The sequence below is a fragment of the Prinia subflava genome, chromosome Z (genome assembly GCF_021018805.1).
Source record: "Prinia subflava isolate CZ2003 ecotype Zambia chromosome Z, Cam_Psub_1.2, whole genome shotgun sequence".
NCBI lineage: Eukaryota > Metazoa > Chordata > Aves > Passeriformes > Cisticolidae > Prinia > Prinia subflava.
Window position 1 is genome coordinate 75,543,693 of NC_086283.1, and position 16,014 is coordinate 75,559,706.

The 16,014-nt window shown below is 41.1% G+C and overlaps 1 protein-coding gene across 1 annotated transcript; it reads right to left on the bottom strand.

Annotated features, from left to right (window-relative positions):
• Positions 1 to 5,236: 5,236 nt before the first annotated feature.
• On the bottom strand, positions 5,237 to 15,613 carry LOC134564547 (monocarboxylate transporter 13-like). The gene is made up of 4 exons (XM_063423441.1): positions 13,828 to 15,613; positions 9,186 to 9,329; positions 7,257 to 8,063; positions 5,237 to 5,442 (listed from the first exon to the last, which is right to left on the bottom strand). Exons 1-4 carry the CDS (start codon positions 14,027 to 14,029, stop codon positions 5,237 to 5,239), a joined length of 1,359 nt encoding a protein of 452 aa, XP_063279511.1. The 5' UTR covers positions 14,030 to 15,613.
• Between the last annotated feature and the right edge of the window lie 401 nt (positions 15,614 to 16,014).

Genomic DNA, 16,014 nt, shown 5'->3' on the forward strand with positions numbered 1-16,014 from the left:
TTGTCTGGTTTCCAGGTGGAAGAGTTCCACTATAAGCCAGAATTGAAGCTTTTTGAAAGGAAGTTATTCCTCAGCTTGCTTCTCCCTTGACTGCAGGCCCCTCCAGGGAGCAACATGTCCTGTAGGCTGCCTTGCACAAGCACCATAAATATGTTCATCCTGAAAGCCTGGTTCATGACAGAAACTTCCTCTTCAAATAATTTCCAAATAAAGCTGTGGTCCTTACTGTCAGACCCATCTCCCTCTGCTCCATCTCTGAACCTTACAATAAAGAAGGAATGGTAGTGTTAATCCTGTAGAAGCTGTGCCAAGGGGGCACCATGATTACCATGGTGCCTTTCTTACTCCACCATGTTTTTCTAAAGAAAAATGTTTGAAAGGCAGTTTTCCTTTGCTCCTACTTTGTGGTAAACTGGAGGTTCTGAGCCCAGGGGATTTTCAGATTTGTGGGACTTTCTTCATGAGAGGCAGGATGATCAATCATGGGTGAAAAACTTCTGGATGCAGTTGGGTGCTATCAAGGTGAGGTTGAGTTATGACTTCCCTTGCATATAATTTCAGGAGGCCATACCTAGATTCAAGAGAATGACAGTGCTTTCTACAGCTCCCAATCCTGTTTCCACCAGTAATTTGCTAACTGTTTTGGGGTGAGAAACTCCTTAGAGGTGGGCTACTGGTTCAGGCCTCTGAGGCCATCTCTTGGAGGAAATTAGTATAGTTAACACTGACTAATTTCTTAGAACTTGATCAGAGGAGTCCTTTGCAATAGGTTGCTCAGGGAGGTGGTAAGAGTCATCATCACTGAAGATGTTTTAGAGGTGTGTGGGACCTGGCGCTGGGTGATTTGGATTTAGAGGTGGGAGTGGCAATGCTGGGTGGATGGTTGGACTTGATGGTCTTAAAGGTCTCTTCCAACTTTGATAATTCTATGATTCTAAGTAATCCCTGTAGTAACAGTCCAGTGAAATTTAACTTGGAATATTTTACTTCAGCTGCAACTGAAGTAAAAGCAGGTCCAAAATGGATACAAACACTCAGTACTTGAGCTCTAGACATGAGGGGAGCAGACTTCAGGCTGCTCAGGGAATCAGTGAGTAAAGGTAGCCTGGGAAAATGCTTCCACAGGTGCTGGGCTCTGTCAGTGGTGGTCATGTTTTAAGCAGCCCTTTAAGGGCACAGGGGGAGGCAATTCCCAAATGTCAGAAGTTGACCAGGTGAGGCAGATGATGGTTTGGCTGAGCAGGAATCCTCTTTGGGAGGTAGAGGCTAAAAAAGGAGGTGCAGGCTCAGCAGAAGCAGGGTCAGGTGACATGGGAGGAATACAGAGATGCTGCTCACCACTGCAGAGAGAAAATTTGAGCAGCCAAAGATCAACTCGAGTTGAAGCTGGCCACAACTGAGAGGTACAACAAAAAGAGCTTTTTCAAATATATTAATGGCAAAAGGCAGTGTAGAAATAACATCAGCCTGTTACAGGATGAGGACAGTCACTTCAAAAACAGGGACATAGGCAAGGCAGAGATGTTTAATGCTTCCTTTGCCTCTACTTTCAACACCAAAAAGGCACTAAGGGGAGTCCATTGCATGAAGCTGGAGTACCATGGCTATGAGAGTTATCAGGTCTCAGATGACCCAGAACTTGTATAAAATGTTCTGCCCACAGTTGAATAAACATCATGAGGTAGTTAATCAGCTGGCTGATGGGTCAGGCCTGAAAGGTTACAGTGAATGGGCTGATATCAGACCTGTCACTAGTGGGCTTCCACAGGGCTCCATCTTAGGGCTGGTGCTCTTCAACACCTTCATAAATGACTTGGATGCAGAACTTGAAGACTGAGAAAGTTTACTGTAGACATTAAATTGGGAGGAGCTGTGGACTTCTTTGAAAGCAGAGAGGCCCTGCAGGGCAATCTCAACAAATTGCAGGTTACCAAAAAAATGAAGTTTAACAAGGGAAGGTGTCGGATTCTGGACCTGAGATGAGACAACCCTGGATGTGCATATAGATTGGGGAATGAGGCTGAAGACCAGCACTGCAGGAAGGGACCTCAGTGTCCTGGTTTGTGGAAGGTTGAACATGAGTCAGCAGTGCCCTGGCAGCCAGGAGGGCTGTGTCCTGGGGGGCAAGGCCCTGCATTGCCAGGCAGGCAAGGGAGGGGATGGTCCTGCTCTGCTCTGCTCTGCACAGGGGTAACTTTACCTCGAGTGCTGGGGACAGTTCTGGGTGCCACAGTATAAAAGATACAAAATTACTGCCCAAAGGAGGGCAATGAAGATGATGAGGAGTCTGGAGGGGAAGCCACGTGAGCAGTGGCTGAGGTCCCTTGGTCTGTTCAGCCTGGTGATGAGACTGAAAGGAGACCTCACTGTGGTCTTCAGCATCTTCATGAGGGGAAGAGGAGGGGCAGACCCTGATCTCTTCTCTGTGGTCCAGTGACAGGACCAGAGAAAATGGCCTGAAGTCATGTTAGGGGAGGTTTAGGTTGGATATCATGAGAATGTTCTTCACCCAGAGGGTAGCTGGACACTGGAAGAGGCTGCCCAGGGAAGTGGTCAGAGCACCAAGCCTGACAGAGTTCAAGAAGCATTCAGACAACACTTTCAGGCACATGATGCGACTCTTGGGAGGGTCAGGAGTTGAACTTTGATGATCCTGATTGAGCCTTTCCAATTCAGTAAATCCCACGATTGATTTCATGATTTTACTTCTTTTGTGCCATTAAACAGATACACAGCAACAAGATGACAGAGTGTCCAAGTGATTAATACTATTTAGTGCATTTAGCAAAGAAAACAAAAGTATGACTTTTCAATTCTCACAAGATCCTGTTGAGGCTGGTGGGAACCAGGGGAAATCTCTGAGCCCTGACAGAGCCAGTTCTAAGCTCAGGCTGGGCTGCTCAGGACTTCACCCTGTCGGGCCATGAAAGCCCCAAGGATGTCATCAGCCCACCGTGTGGAGTATGTCCACACTGCTGGGCTGTCCTCACTGCTTCAGCCTGAGCTCCTTGTGTTTCAGCTTTGCTGCTGCCTCACCCTCATACCATGCACTGCTGTGAACAACCCAGCTGCATCTCCTCTGTTTCTCCTGTTTGTGCCAGGGATGCTGTTTGGTGCCCCCAAAGCTGCTGCTCCCCCTGGCTGCACCAGCCCTGGTTCCACAGCCTCTCAGAGATGCTCTGCTGAACTCAGTCATCTTTGTCAACTTCTTTCCTGTGCTTGCTGCTCCAAAATGTATGCACAACCGTGGAGCAGAGGGGAATAATCACCTCCTTTGACCTACTCCTTGTGCCCCTGTTCTTCCAGCACAGCATTGCCACTAAGGGCCTTCTTTACTGCCCATGTCAAACATCAGGACATGTCAAAATAAACTGGTGACAGGGCTTGTAAATAAAATATAGGATTTTAACAGAATGCAGGAGGTGGAACTGTGTCTATTAAACATTTCCCCATTCTTCCCACCTCCAGCAATACCACTTCCATTGTATAAAATGAAGAGTTGTTTTAAGTTGTGGAACACTGCGGAAGACTGAAGAATAATACTCCCAGAAAAATCCAGAGTTTTCAATTGATAAATTTGAAAAGGATTTTGTCAGGTATTTCAGATCTTACTACAAGACTTTTCACACCCAGGTGTGTTCCTTCCAACATGTGTTCTTCAATCACACCCTCACAGGTAGTTGATTTAATGGTTCAGCTGATTCCCTCCAAATTAAATTAAATTTTTGAAATATTTGTTCTTATGAGACAAGAAGTTATTTCAGATGAGAGATTTATGTAAACCTGGTTTCATAGAGGAAGTGTTTCAATGGTGAAAATTTCTGAAGTTTATAAGTAGGGCAGATATGATTTTTATAATAGTTTGAAGGCTTTAAAGTCCTATGTGTTTTTCCTTTCAGTGTTTCTTTCTAAATATTATTCAGCCTTTTCTCCCTTAAATTCTGTCTTCCCCCTGATAGAGTAAAATTACAAAAAAACCAGTTGTTTGGATACAGACTCTTTTTTTATTCTTATAAATAGAGTGTTTAGTCAAAGTATTTGCCTTAGGATTACTGGAATGTGGGACTGAAGGGGACCTCAGGAGTCATCTAGCCCATCCTACTACTCTGAAGCACATATATTTAGATCCTTGATCGTGTGTTACCTATTCTCTGATATCTCAGTGTTTTTGTATTCTCCCCATAGCCTGCTTTGTATCGTAATAGGCTGCAGTGAAGCTTTTTCCCTATTACATTACCACCTTTTTGTGAATTATATCAATTACCAGTTCTCTTAACAAGGAAAGGAATGAATCATATTTTCTTTATCTCAGCCTATTATGGATTTGAAGTCTGTTCTCATGTCCTATTCAGAAGACAAAAAATTTTTGTCTTCTGAACTTCATTTCTTATACTTTTTTCTTAGACTGTTTTCTTAATTTTCTCATTTATGTTCCACTTAATTCTTTGCAACTCATGTACTTCTTCCAGTTAAAGCTTTGCAAGCATCATTATCTCCTCTATGTTACCCTAACACAGAAAGACAATATACTATTTTTAATACAGTGATGCATTTGGGATTCTTTCTGAGTTTGAAGTCCACTGTAGTCTTTCCTCTACTATTCATTAATCCTTCTTCATTTTGTGTGGGTGTATTTCGTTTTTTACTTCTGTTCTTTAGGAATGCATTTCTCTCTACTGTATTCTATTACTCATATAACTTTTACCTTTTATAGCTTATTTGTTTATCTTATTCCAGCACTGCTCTGTAGAATACCTGCAAACCCTTTAGCTCAAAACTGTATTCATTTACTTATGCTTTCAAATCCAACTTGTTTACAGAAAATACTGGGCACTACTTCCCCAAGTAAACATTTATGAGCTGATGCCTCTTCCACTTTTTTAGTGATAGCTGCAGTCTGCATTTGGGGGTAGGTTTTCTATCTACTGCACAATTGCTTCATGGGAATTTAATTTAGACCATGGTTTCCCTAGTTCTCCTAGCATGGCCCTGTGGGACTCTGCTGAAGACTTGCATAGTCAAATAGCAACTTCAATATCAAAATAATATGGTAATGGTTACTGCTGTAGTTTGCATGTAAATTAATTACTTTCTTCCTTTGTTTCAAACAGTCCTACCTGAAACTTCCATTCATTTGTAAATCCTAATAACAGTGAGTTTGGCAAAAATAAAACACTTCCATATGTCCTGAAATGCTGTCAGAGGTCTCATGTAGTCACAGCACTACATTATGCTCTCAATACCTTCTGGTCTGATGTTTCAGGATATGGAGGGAAGGGTAGGGTAATGTTGACTTTTCTGGTTTAGTTCTGATCTTGCTTCCTCTTTTTTTTCTCTGTTGGAGTCGATCTAAAATAATCAAAAATCCAGCTGATAGGACAAGAGTGGCTCCTGCCATGTAGAAGCCTGCTCTGTAATCTCCAGCCATGTCCACAATCAGACCTAGAGAGAAACAAACGACAGGAGTGTGACTGATGGAAAACAGGCTAATGTAAATTACCTCAGCAGTGTGGGTATGTCCTCTTACAAAGGCAGTGTGCTGGATGCATACTTTTCTTGCAGATTTCTACATCATGAGCACATGGAACATCACCTCACTATAGCATTTTTCAGTTTGAAACACAATTGACATCTCATTGCTTTTTATATATGAATTGCTGGTGAAACAATATATTGCACAGTTTGAAGCACTTTGCAACCTAACATGTGGCAGACAGTGCACGTATTGGCAGAAAAAAAGACAGACCATGCAGCTGTGTATGTGAGTAGCTCCATGTTCTGTTCTGTTCTGTAGCTGTCACCAGTTGCTGTAATTTGGACCATAACTACAGCACGACTGAGTTTAAAAAGGAAAGTAAATTCATCTGGTGGAGACAAATTTGGAGAATTTGTCTGATGTGTTACAGGTTTCCAGTTCATCATTTTATAGAGAGTCACAGATGTTAACAAAAAGACCTTGGTTTTCAGGGAGGTTTAAGCCAACCAAAATATGGAATGCCATTGTGTATTATACTGAAACATCTCTAGTACAGTGACACACTGCAGCAGTGTGTCAGCTGCCCTGTGGGTTTGATGGCACATTCCTTTGTGGGCTGTGATGAAGACTGCTTGCTTGGGGGAAGTTTTCCCATGATTAGGGTACTCCCTAGCCCATATTCTAAACTAAGATCAGCCCTATATAGGCACAAGGATCAGGAACTCAAATATTTTCGTTTTAGACTCAAAGGAGGAGAGGAGAGCTCAAGAGGCACTTTGGGTTCCCTGCTCTTCCATAAATTCTTTGTAGTTTACTAAATACACAAAAAGGGGCCACAGTGATTCCCAGGTAATCAGTACTAGTGCCCAGCCACTATAAACTATATTTTATTCAGATCTTTCCACACATTTTTGATACTGTTCTGTCTCAAACCCTCTACAAATTTTCCTGGTTCCTGTATTTTCAAAAGTGAATGAAAATGTTCCAGTATTCAGTCTGATTCATTTGCAACCCATTAGTGATATCATTACCACAAAAGGCACTTGCAATGTGTTAACAATGGTCTTTGGATGAGGACTCAGATCTGCATTGTACAAGTCACACTGGTCAATTTTTTTTGCTGTATCACTTTTTAAAGTTTCTACAGCTTGCAGTTCATTTGTCTTGCATTTTTCCAAGATGACTATATCTTGTTGCCAGCCCATAAATCCATGTGCTGTCTCATTGTCTGCTCTCTCTTCCCACTGTTCTTATGTGTTGCCTTCCCTATTTATTATACTGGTTGGCTCAAATGTTGCCTAAAACCACCAGGCATTTCTCTGAAAGTTTCCTTGAGGTTTGCATAGCCTAATGTTTCAGGCTGTTCAATCTGAACTTCTGTAGAAACCCTCCCAACAATACTAGCATTTGTGCAACATCACTAGTCTCAAATTTCAGTTTCTTCTCTGAAAGTGTGTGTCTGCTGCTTGTCCCAGAGGCACACTTTCCTAGCAAGATAGTTGGAGGCCATCAAGTGGCATCATGTGGGATCCAGGAAACAGGACCACCATGTGAACCCTGCCTTTCATCCCTCTTTCTTGTTGAAAATCACACAGAAGAGAGGGAGCAAGGTATTTTGGAGTGGATTTAAACGGACTATGTTTTTATGTACTCCTTGGTGCAGATACCCCTGAGCTAAAAAAGGGGGAAATTTGAGTGCAGACCCAGATCTTTTCAGTTTGTATTACCATTCCTCTTTCTTCTTGTAAACTATATTTGGCAGTGAGTTGTCTTAACTTACCTGCAAGTGGAGGCCCTACAAAACCTCCAGTGCTTCGAATGAGCATGAAAAGCCCCAGAGCACTGTCAAATTCTGGCATGCCTACAACATCTGCCAGCACTGTAATGTGAATGGCGACTGTTGTACCAAAGAAGAATCCGTAGAAGCCAGTGAATATTGCCAAGGAAAGGTAATTGTTAGCCAGTGGCAACAGCATCAGGGAAGTACTGATCAATGTAATTGTCATTGCCAGCAAATGAATGGTTTTGGTAAGGTGGAGGTTGGCATACCAGCCACACAGCAATCTGCCTCCAAAGTCCACCATAGCCAGAATGGATAGGAGGGATGCAGTCCATGATTCATCTATTCCCAGGCTGTAGCTAAGTGGAACTAAAAATAATGGAGGAACAAAAAAGCTCATAGCAGCTAATATACCAAAAATTGCATAAAGTACAAATTCTGTTCGCCTCACAAGCATCCAGTTGAAGGTTTTGTGCATGATGGGCGACTTATCTTCTTTGTCTCTCCTGGATGCACCATTTCCAGGTGGTGTTTCAGTTTCACAGTGGCTGGCCTCAAGGAGGCAGCTGCTTGCCAGGGGTCGCATCAGTACTCCACAGACACAAATATTGAGTTGGATGGCACCTATGATCAAGAGGGAACCTTCCCATCCATACTGACTAATCAACCACTGGAAAAATGGCCCAAACATGAATGCAAAGGCACATTCTCCAGCACTGGCAATGGCATTGGCCAAAGCCCTTTTCTTCGAGAAATAGTGGCTAACAATGCTAATGGCTGGTGTCCACGAAAAAGAAATGCCAAGACCTGAAAAACACCAAGAAAAATAGCACTTAGTTAGACACTATTGAGGTATTTTGTGAAGGTGGAAATTAAAGCAGCCAGTGCTTCTACATTGGCAAAGTTAAAAAGTGCTAGAAGGAAAACATTTTTGCCTAGAAGAAGCATGAACTTAGATGGAGTAGATATAAGGGCATATTTGTGACATTATATTCTATAAGTGGTATATATTCAAGTGAAAAAGCAGAGCATGAAATATATACATTATTATATTCTCACTTAAAAAAAAAAAAAAAGATTGGTTTCTCAGCTTTGTCAGTGCGTGAGAAATCACATGGTCATGGGGTTGAAGCTAGGCAGATTTCAATGTCCATGCTGTCTGTGTTAAGGCTGGTACTAGGTCAGACCAGCAGGTTAAGCTGAGCTGTGTTCAGGGTAGACAGTGAGGCAGGACATGAAGGAAGTTGGTGTATTGCCTCTATTTGCTCTTCTTTTTCTTGCTCGACTGCTTTGAGCAAACTTAAAATCTGCTCGAACTAAGGATTATTTTGATGCCTCCCTAGACTCTTTGGCAGCCTAGGACTGCCAAAGGGCTCAAATTCCAGACATTTTCTCAGGCATCCAGTGTGGAATTTGGAATGGTTTATTTTATTCTTTGCTAGCTTTACTTCCTGTTCCAGGAAAATCTGCTAGCTGTTGGAAACAGTTTTCTGTACTGTTTTTTTGTGGGGTAAAGGAACGGATTGGAATCAAATGAAAGCCTTGGACTCTATTCAAAACATAAGATAAGTTGATAGAAAGTACAGAATTTGGGATTTCAATGTCTTTTTACTTCAGTACCCTTTATGAAGACTTTTTAAATTTTCACAAAGCTCTGATCTCTGAGTCAAAAATAAAACAATTTTCTGCTTGCATATAATTTGCAGGTGTAAATTACTGGCATCTAAATATTTGTCTCTTTTGTTGATGCAGGTTTCCTGTACAAATTCTTATTTCCAGAGTGGGACAGAAGGGAAATCACTTTTAAAGAGCATTGCTTATTCTGGCTGCTCATAAAGTCAAAATAGCTACCAGATTTTAAAACTCCTACCACTAGCACCCTCAAATAAGTTGCTGGTGGAAGAAAGCCATAAAGCCATAAATTCATACCCTGTAGGAAGCCGGTCGTTGCATACATCCAGACCATGTTGAGTCCAAAAAATCCCAATGCCATTCCTGAAAAAGCCAGAAGTCCTCCAGTGATCACAACCGTCCGATGGTTATATTGTACACACAATGAACTGGCAACAGGGGCTGGATCAGCAGAAGAATTGGAGAAAGAAAAATACATTAGGAACATTAATCTGATCAACATGGCCAAATAAATAAAACATTTTGAGGAGGACTACCCTTATTATGCTTGACACAAACAGCCTTAATTGTCCTGGATGGGGTAGGAGGTCAATCAAAATTTCAAAATTGTATCCTTGCTGATAGAGAAATTACTGTCCCCGAGGCACAGATTTGAAAATATATTCAACATATGTGGACTCTTTTAAAGGGAAGGAGCATTATAGTGCCTTCCTTGTAGTAGGACAATTCTACTGATTTTCATATAAGTATACAACTACCAACAGGACAGAACCTCACAGAATCATAGAATCACTCGGTTGGAAGAGACCTTCATGATCATCGAGTCCAACCCATGCCCTAACACCTCAACTAAACTGAGTGCCACATCCAGTATTTTTTTGAACACATCTGGGGATGGTGATTCCACCACCTCCTTGGGCAGACCATTCCAGTACTTTATCACTAAAAGTAAAAAACTTTTCCCTAATATCCAGCCTATATTTCCCTTGGTGCAGCTCAGGACTGTGTCCTCTCGTTCTGTCAGTTGCTGCCTGGAGAAAGAGACCAACCCCACCTGAGCACAGCCACCTTTCAGGGAGCTGTAGAGAGTGATAAGGTCACCTCTGAGTCTCCTCTTCTCCAGGATAAACACCCCCAGCTCCCTCAGCCGTTCCTCACAGGCCTTGTGCTCCAAGCCCCTCTCCAGCCTCGTTGCCTCCCCTGGATGTGCTCAAGTGTCTCAATGTCCTTCCTGAACTGAGGGGACAGAGCTGGACCCAGCACTGGAGCTGTGGCCTCAGCAGGGCCGAGTGCAGGGGAAGAACGACCTCCCTGCCCCTGCTGGCCACACTGTTCCTGATCCAGGCCAGGATGTCCTTGGCCTTCTTGGCCACCAGGGCACACTGCTGGCTCATGTCCAGCCGCTGTCACCAGCACCCCCAGGTCTCTTTCTGCCTGGGCACTGTCCAGCCACACCGTCCCCAGCCTGTAGTGTTGCAGGGGGGTTTGTGGCCAAAATGCAGGACTCAGCACTTGGACTTACTAAACTTCATCCCACTGGACTCTGCCCATCCATCCAATCATTCCAGGTCTCTCTGCAGAGCCCTGCCACCTCCCAACAGATCGGCACACTCTCCCACCTTAGTGGACTGTTTTAGCAGAAACTGAAACTTTGGCCACAGAATCTATAGTTTCATCTATAAAAACTGTGCTATTGAGAATGTGTTATTGATATGGCTGGCATGAAAACTTTCTGGACAAAACTAAATTTTGTTTTCTAGAATTTTGCAAAAATCAATTGTTAATGGAATTTTAAAAGTTTATAAAGGACCAAAAATTATGGTTTATTTTGTGGTAACACTTGTACAGAAAATTGGCAGTTCATTTTTAAAATCTTTATTTACAGTTTCTCTAAACAGAGTGCAGGAGCTCTTCAACACAAGGGCAAAGGTGAAGTGGTACAGATCTGATGGTGCAGCAGCTGCTTTGGTCTCTAGTCACTGTCTGGAAACATCTGAAATGTCAGGGGTTGCTGCTTAGTTGAGGTTGAGTTTTACTGCCTGGCTGTTCTTTCCATCAGCATTGCTGAGTCGAGGTCAAGGCCATAGGATTTCTTTAAATAGCCATGGCCACTAGGGGGTTCTCAAGGACCGCCTGGCATGAACCAGCTCCCTACATCTGTTATAAGTATCCTTGGAACTGGAGTTCATGCGTAAAACTGAATTCGGTTAATCGGGACCATGTTTCCAAATTGAAATAAGTAGGAAGACACTGATTAAGAGAGAGCAGCCTGCAAGGGAGGTTCCGTAGTAGTTTGTAGGGGCAGGTTGTTGTACATTCACCTGTATTAAGATCAGAATTAAGAGAATTTGGTAGCTAGGATGAGTGAAATAAACCTGACAGAGTATTAGTTGTTGCAAAACCTGCAGGATATACATTGTCTGACAGCAGAAAAACCTGGCAGGAGTTATACAAACCTCAAATGTCTCATCAGCTTTTACAGCAAAAAAATCTCCTAATTTTGTAAGTATGTAAAAATGATACTGAAATTCCATCATTATCTTAAGATGTAGTTGATGAGACATGATAAAGTACCTACAGCTGGTGAATCACACAATATGATTAAAAAAAGAAGAGAAAAGTAGACAACATCCATGTCCATGAATAAAGCAGGATAATATCCCTGAGAGTTCTTAAAGACAAGAAAAAGATCTGCAGCTGGAGCAGAATTATTACGAAATCTCAATTTTTAAATGTCAAATGAGGAGAATAAACAGGCAGAAATTAAACATGGGGTAGCAAGAGAAAGAAAGAAGCTAGCCACAGAACTGGAAATGGGTAAAATAGCTTGACTCCAAAGTCTGAAAGGATAAGGGCAACACACAGAAAATGTACAAGCAAATAGAAAGGGATGGCAACCAGAGTGCAAAGAAGAAGGTGTTGGGAGGTGTACATCAGTACCGAGAGAAGGCTGGTGAAGATGATGGGGAGAATCCTTGCTGTGGTAAACTGAACAGCCTGTTGCAAGTGCAGACCTTGGGAGTAGAAGAACAGGCTCTCCTTCGACACAAGAAACAGACCTGCTGTTGAAAGGATCCCAATAGGAAAAAATAATAATTCTGTGATCATCCTTCATACTGAGCCAAGTGACACTTAAGATTTCCCATAGATACACATTAAGAAAGACTAAGCCAGGCCAGGAAACATGCTCAAAGAACTGGAGGCTCTGGTGATCTTCTTCAGGAAGTCTTGTGGTCCCTATAAATGAAGCAAAGGCAGAAGAAGATGAGGACAATTATGTATTTACCTGAGACATTTATAAACTATTATACAGAGGGCGTTTGGAATGTTTGACCACCAAGCTTTATTCACTGAAAGAGGATTATTTTCAAAGGATTTCAAAGGATGAAAGACAATTTTGGTTGAAAATTACAGCTGCCTTCCTTGAAGTAGGCTGATCTCACACCTGGCTAGGCAAATATAATTTTGCTGGCTTATACTTGATATTATTGTATCATATTCTCTATTCCTTGATACATTCCTATACAATGTAAATATATGCTATAACAAAACAAAGCCTAATTAAACAGTACTGTTAAGCTTTTCCCTCCTTTGCTGGCTTTTTCTTCTCATGAAGTTTAAATGCCTGAATGACAAAATAGTATCACAATATGTCAGTGATATGTCTAATTTGTAAACCAAATTGATAGATTACCATTTATTCATTTCTGTGGTCTGTGAAGCAGGTTTTTCAAATTTTTTTTCAGTTAATTATGTCACTGGAAAGCAGGCATTAAGGATAACAGTTTATAAAACTGATAAAATCTCATGACTTATTTTATCTTTTTACTTTGACTTTGGGTTACTCTTTTTTCCTTCTGAAAACATTTTTCAAAGAAAGATCAGTTGCTCTTGATGTTTGGAAGTACTGCAGTTCCAAGCAATAATAGTGATAGGTGTGGACTGAGTAGGATGTATGTAATTATACAGTGTCTATGCAATGAAGTGTCTTCAGAAACAAAATTATAATAGCATTTATTATGTAAGGATTTTTACCTATTGCAACCATATATCTCTATGAGAATATGCAGAGCAGACTTCCCAAGTTCTGTACAGTTCAAGCCTGCACATGTTTGGAATCCTCACATCATGTGAAGGATCATGCAGTTTACAGGGGCACTAAGGACGCTCTAAACAACCAAGTTGAGTCAAACACAGTATGTTTCCTAATTTTCCCTCCTTCATTTGGTGTGATGTGGTATTTGACCTGTTCCCATAGCTCACTGCCTTTGACATGGATTGTTCACTCTCTCTTTCCCTACTCTCTGCTTGCGTGCTCATGTCTTTATTGTGCTCTCTCTGAGTGAAATGATTTTTTTTTCTTTTTATCTCTGTGAGTCTTCTGGTAGGTCAATAACTTGGAATCATAATAAGAGAGGTAAAGAAGACACAGAATTGGTAATACATGCAAATAAAGGGGATTGTCGTGAAGATAAAAAGAAATGGGAAAAAGCAGGACTGAGAATAATTTTGGTAGCAGATGGCTTACCTGATAGATGGGGTCACAATCCTTGTATTTTGAAGTGCTTTGAAAAAGTGAAAGTCACTCTGAGATCGGTGATCTTGCACAAACTGGTTTAGGAGCTTGATTCAACAAGTCCTGTGGCTATTAGAATTATTAACTCAAAGTCTATAGCAAAACTTAATCATAAGTTTAGGTACATGATGTTTTTTCAGGCAATCAATTCCTGTAATGGTCTATAGAGTTCTGTTATTAACCCATTCTATATTGGAGGCAGCAAATGCCAATTTTCTGAAAATTTTCTGTATTTCCTATAGAGACAGAAGGAGGAAGTCTAGACCTTAAATATTTCTGAGTTTGTTTTTTTTAAGGAAGATTTCCAAACTTGCTCAGGTAGTTAATATTAAAATAAAATGCTAGAGGGGTACTGCTACCTACCTCCTAAATGAAAGATGGCAATAGTTACTGATGTGATCCAGGAAGTGGTGCTTGCAAGTTCATCAAAGTGCTGCTGGATTTCAACAAAGAACAGACCAAAAGTCTTGAGGACAGCAACAGTGAGGCCCATCACCATGAAGGCTGACACTACCACAACCCATCCATAGCCACCATCTGGTGGATTGCTGTCTTTAGCCTGCATCTCTTCCAATTGTTAGATCTTCTCTGGGTTTTGGGTTGTTTTTTTCTTTTTCTTTTTTTATCTGGAGTGGTAGTGATGGTGATGAGATCTGCAAATTGGTAGAAGGCCGATTGTTAAAGAAATTAATTAAAATATTCTAGGAATGGCTTACACAGGTAATTACCAAGTTAAAATACAACATTCATTACAGTGGTTTGACTGAAAATATTACCTGGACAGATGCCCCAAGAGACAGAAGACTGAATAAAGAAAGAAAAAAAAGAAAAAAAAAAAGAAAAAAAAAAATCAACTACACAAAAGAAGCATGCAGATGTGAACAAATGAGAGAAGACAAAGGGAAAATATTCAGACATGAAGATTTTTCAAAGATAGAAGAATTTTAGGGTCATCAACATTTTAGCATTTATAAATATTAATAGTTCCTGCAATGCCAAGCATTTTTGCCTAAATAGTGCACATCCATCCTTGCAAAGATATATTCATAGGCAAGAACATCTTATTAAACCCAAAACTGAAAAAGCATATTTCCCCTTAGAAGTTTTGTGATAAACATGAAGTAATCATGCAGTGCATGGAGGACATGGGATCTGGCTGGAGGCAGAGAAATATTCATACATTTTTCTGGTTTCTTCATGGACACTAAATTCTGAGCAGGGATATTGTACAACATGCAGAAGATCAAAAAAGACCTATCTCAGGAGGAAAATGGGAACTTGAGATAGTTGATGTACTATATTTTAAATTATCTACCCTGTGTGCAGCTGAGGAAAAAAAGAGCTGCATGAAGGAGTCCATACCAGTAACTTGAAATTATCCAGTACAAAGAAGCAGTCACTAGTCCTGTGATTTACTCCATTTTGGTACATGATCTCAGGAGGATCTGAATCACTGCAGCAGGGTGGGGAGAAGAAGCCGTCAGAGCCTTGTAGGCATCAGAAGCAAAATCATTCTACTGCCGTATGTCCGGACTGACATGGCACTGGACACATGTCTTAAAAAAATCTTAGAACAGCCACAAGAGAGGGAGAGACTGCCTTGTGTTGGGGTCTGTATGAAAGATTCAGGTTTTCATTCCCACAGTTTCTATGTGACCTTAAGCAGGTTGTTAGATCTTGCTGTGCCTGTTTCCTTGGTTGTCAAATGCAGGTAATACTTTCAAAGGTAATACATTTTGTGAAGTTGGAAGCATTAATATCTGTCTGAGTGCTCAGTTTAACATAAGAAAAAACAGAAATTATATCAAGGTGTAGCCATGTCTTCTAACAATGCTGAGTTCAAGTAGCATGGTCATAATTTTGTCTGAAGCCTGGAAGAACATGAAAAAGATGCAACACTCAAGCTAAATAAGCCTGCCTAGGCAGAATGATACTGATATTTCTGCATTTTGCATGGACATGCCTGGGCAAGGGATTATGATTTGTGCCACAAGACAGACAGAAGAAATCCTGCTACTTACCAGGCAATAGTGAGACTAAAACAGGCATGATAAAATCTGCATGACACCACCCATCACCCTTCACTTTCATTATGCAAACTCTGTCCCAGCAGAAGTAAAAATTGGGCCTTACTGATCACAAAACGTCAATGAACAGTATGTTTCCTTATGACATCTTTTATGTCACAGCTCAGGATTCATCCTTCGGTTGCTTTTAATGATCACAGTGTTACAGGTAGCTCCAAAATGAAATTACAATTTCAGCTACATTATTAATTAATGAGGTAGTTATTTTTCAGCAGCCCTATGGATATGAAAACAGTGCAGCTACATACTATAGGGAATTGTTGGAATGCCTGAAGAAAGCATAGATATTACAATATGGGAACATGTTTTCGATGCCATGCTTTGCTGTCTTCCCCCTTCACTTGCAAGAGAAAGTTTATTATAAGATTATGTAATTGCAAACACCCTAAGCTAAAAAAACCTACACAGGATCTCATTTTGCTCTTAGCTATTGAGTAATGGTAAACTGTAAGGTAGTAAGTAA

Bases quoted from the DNA above. Each gene is read 5' to 3' on its own strand.
- LOC134564547 (XM_063423441.1), bottom strand. From the start codon at position 14,029: ATGCAGGCTAAAGACAGCAATCCACCAGATGGTGGCTATGGATGGGTT. The intron at 9,330-13,827 runs GTAGGTAGCAGT...CTGCTGATCCAG, and splicing joins TGCCATCTTTCATTTAGGAG to CCCCTGTTGCCAGTTCATTG. The intron at 5,443-7,256 runs GTAAGTTAAGAC...GTTTCTCTCTAG, and splicing joins TGTAGGGCCTCCACTTGCAG to GTCTGATTGTGGACATGGCT.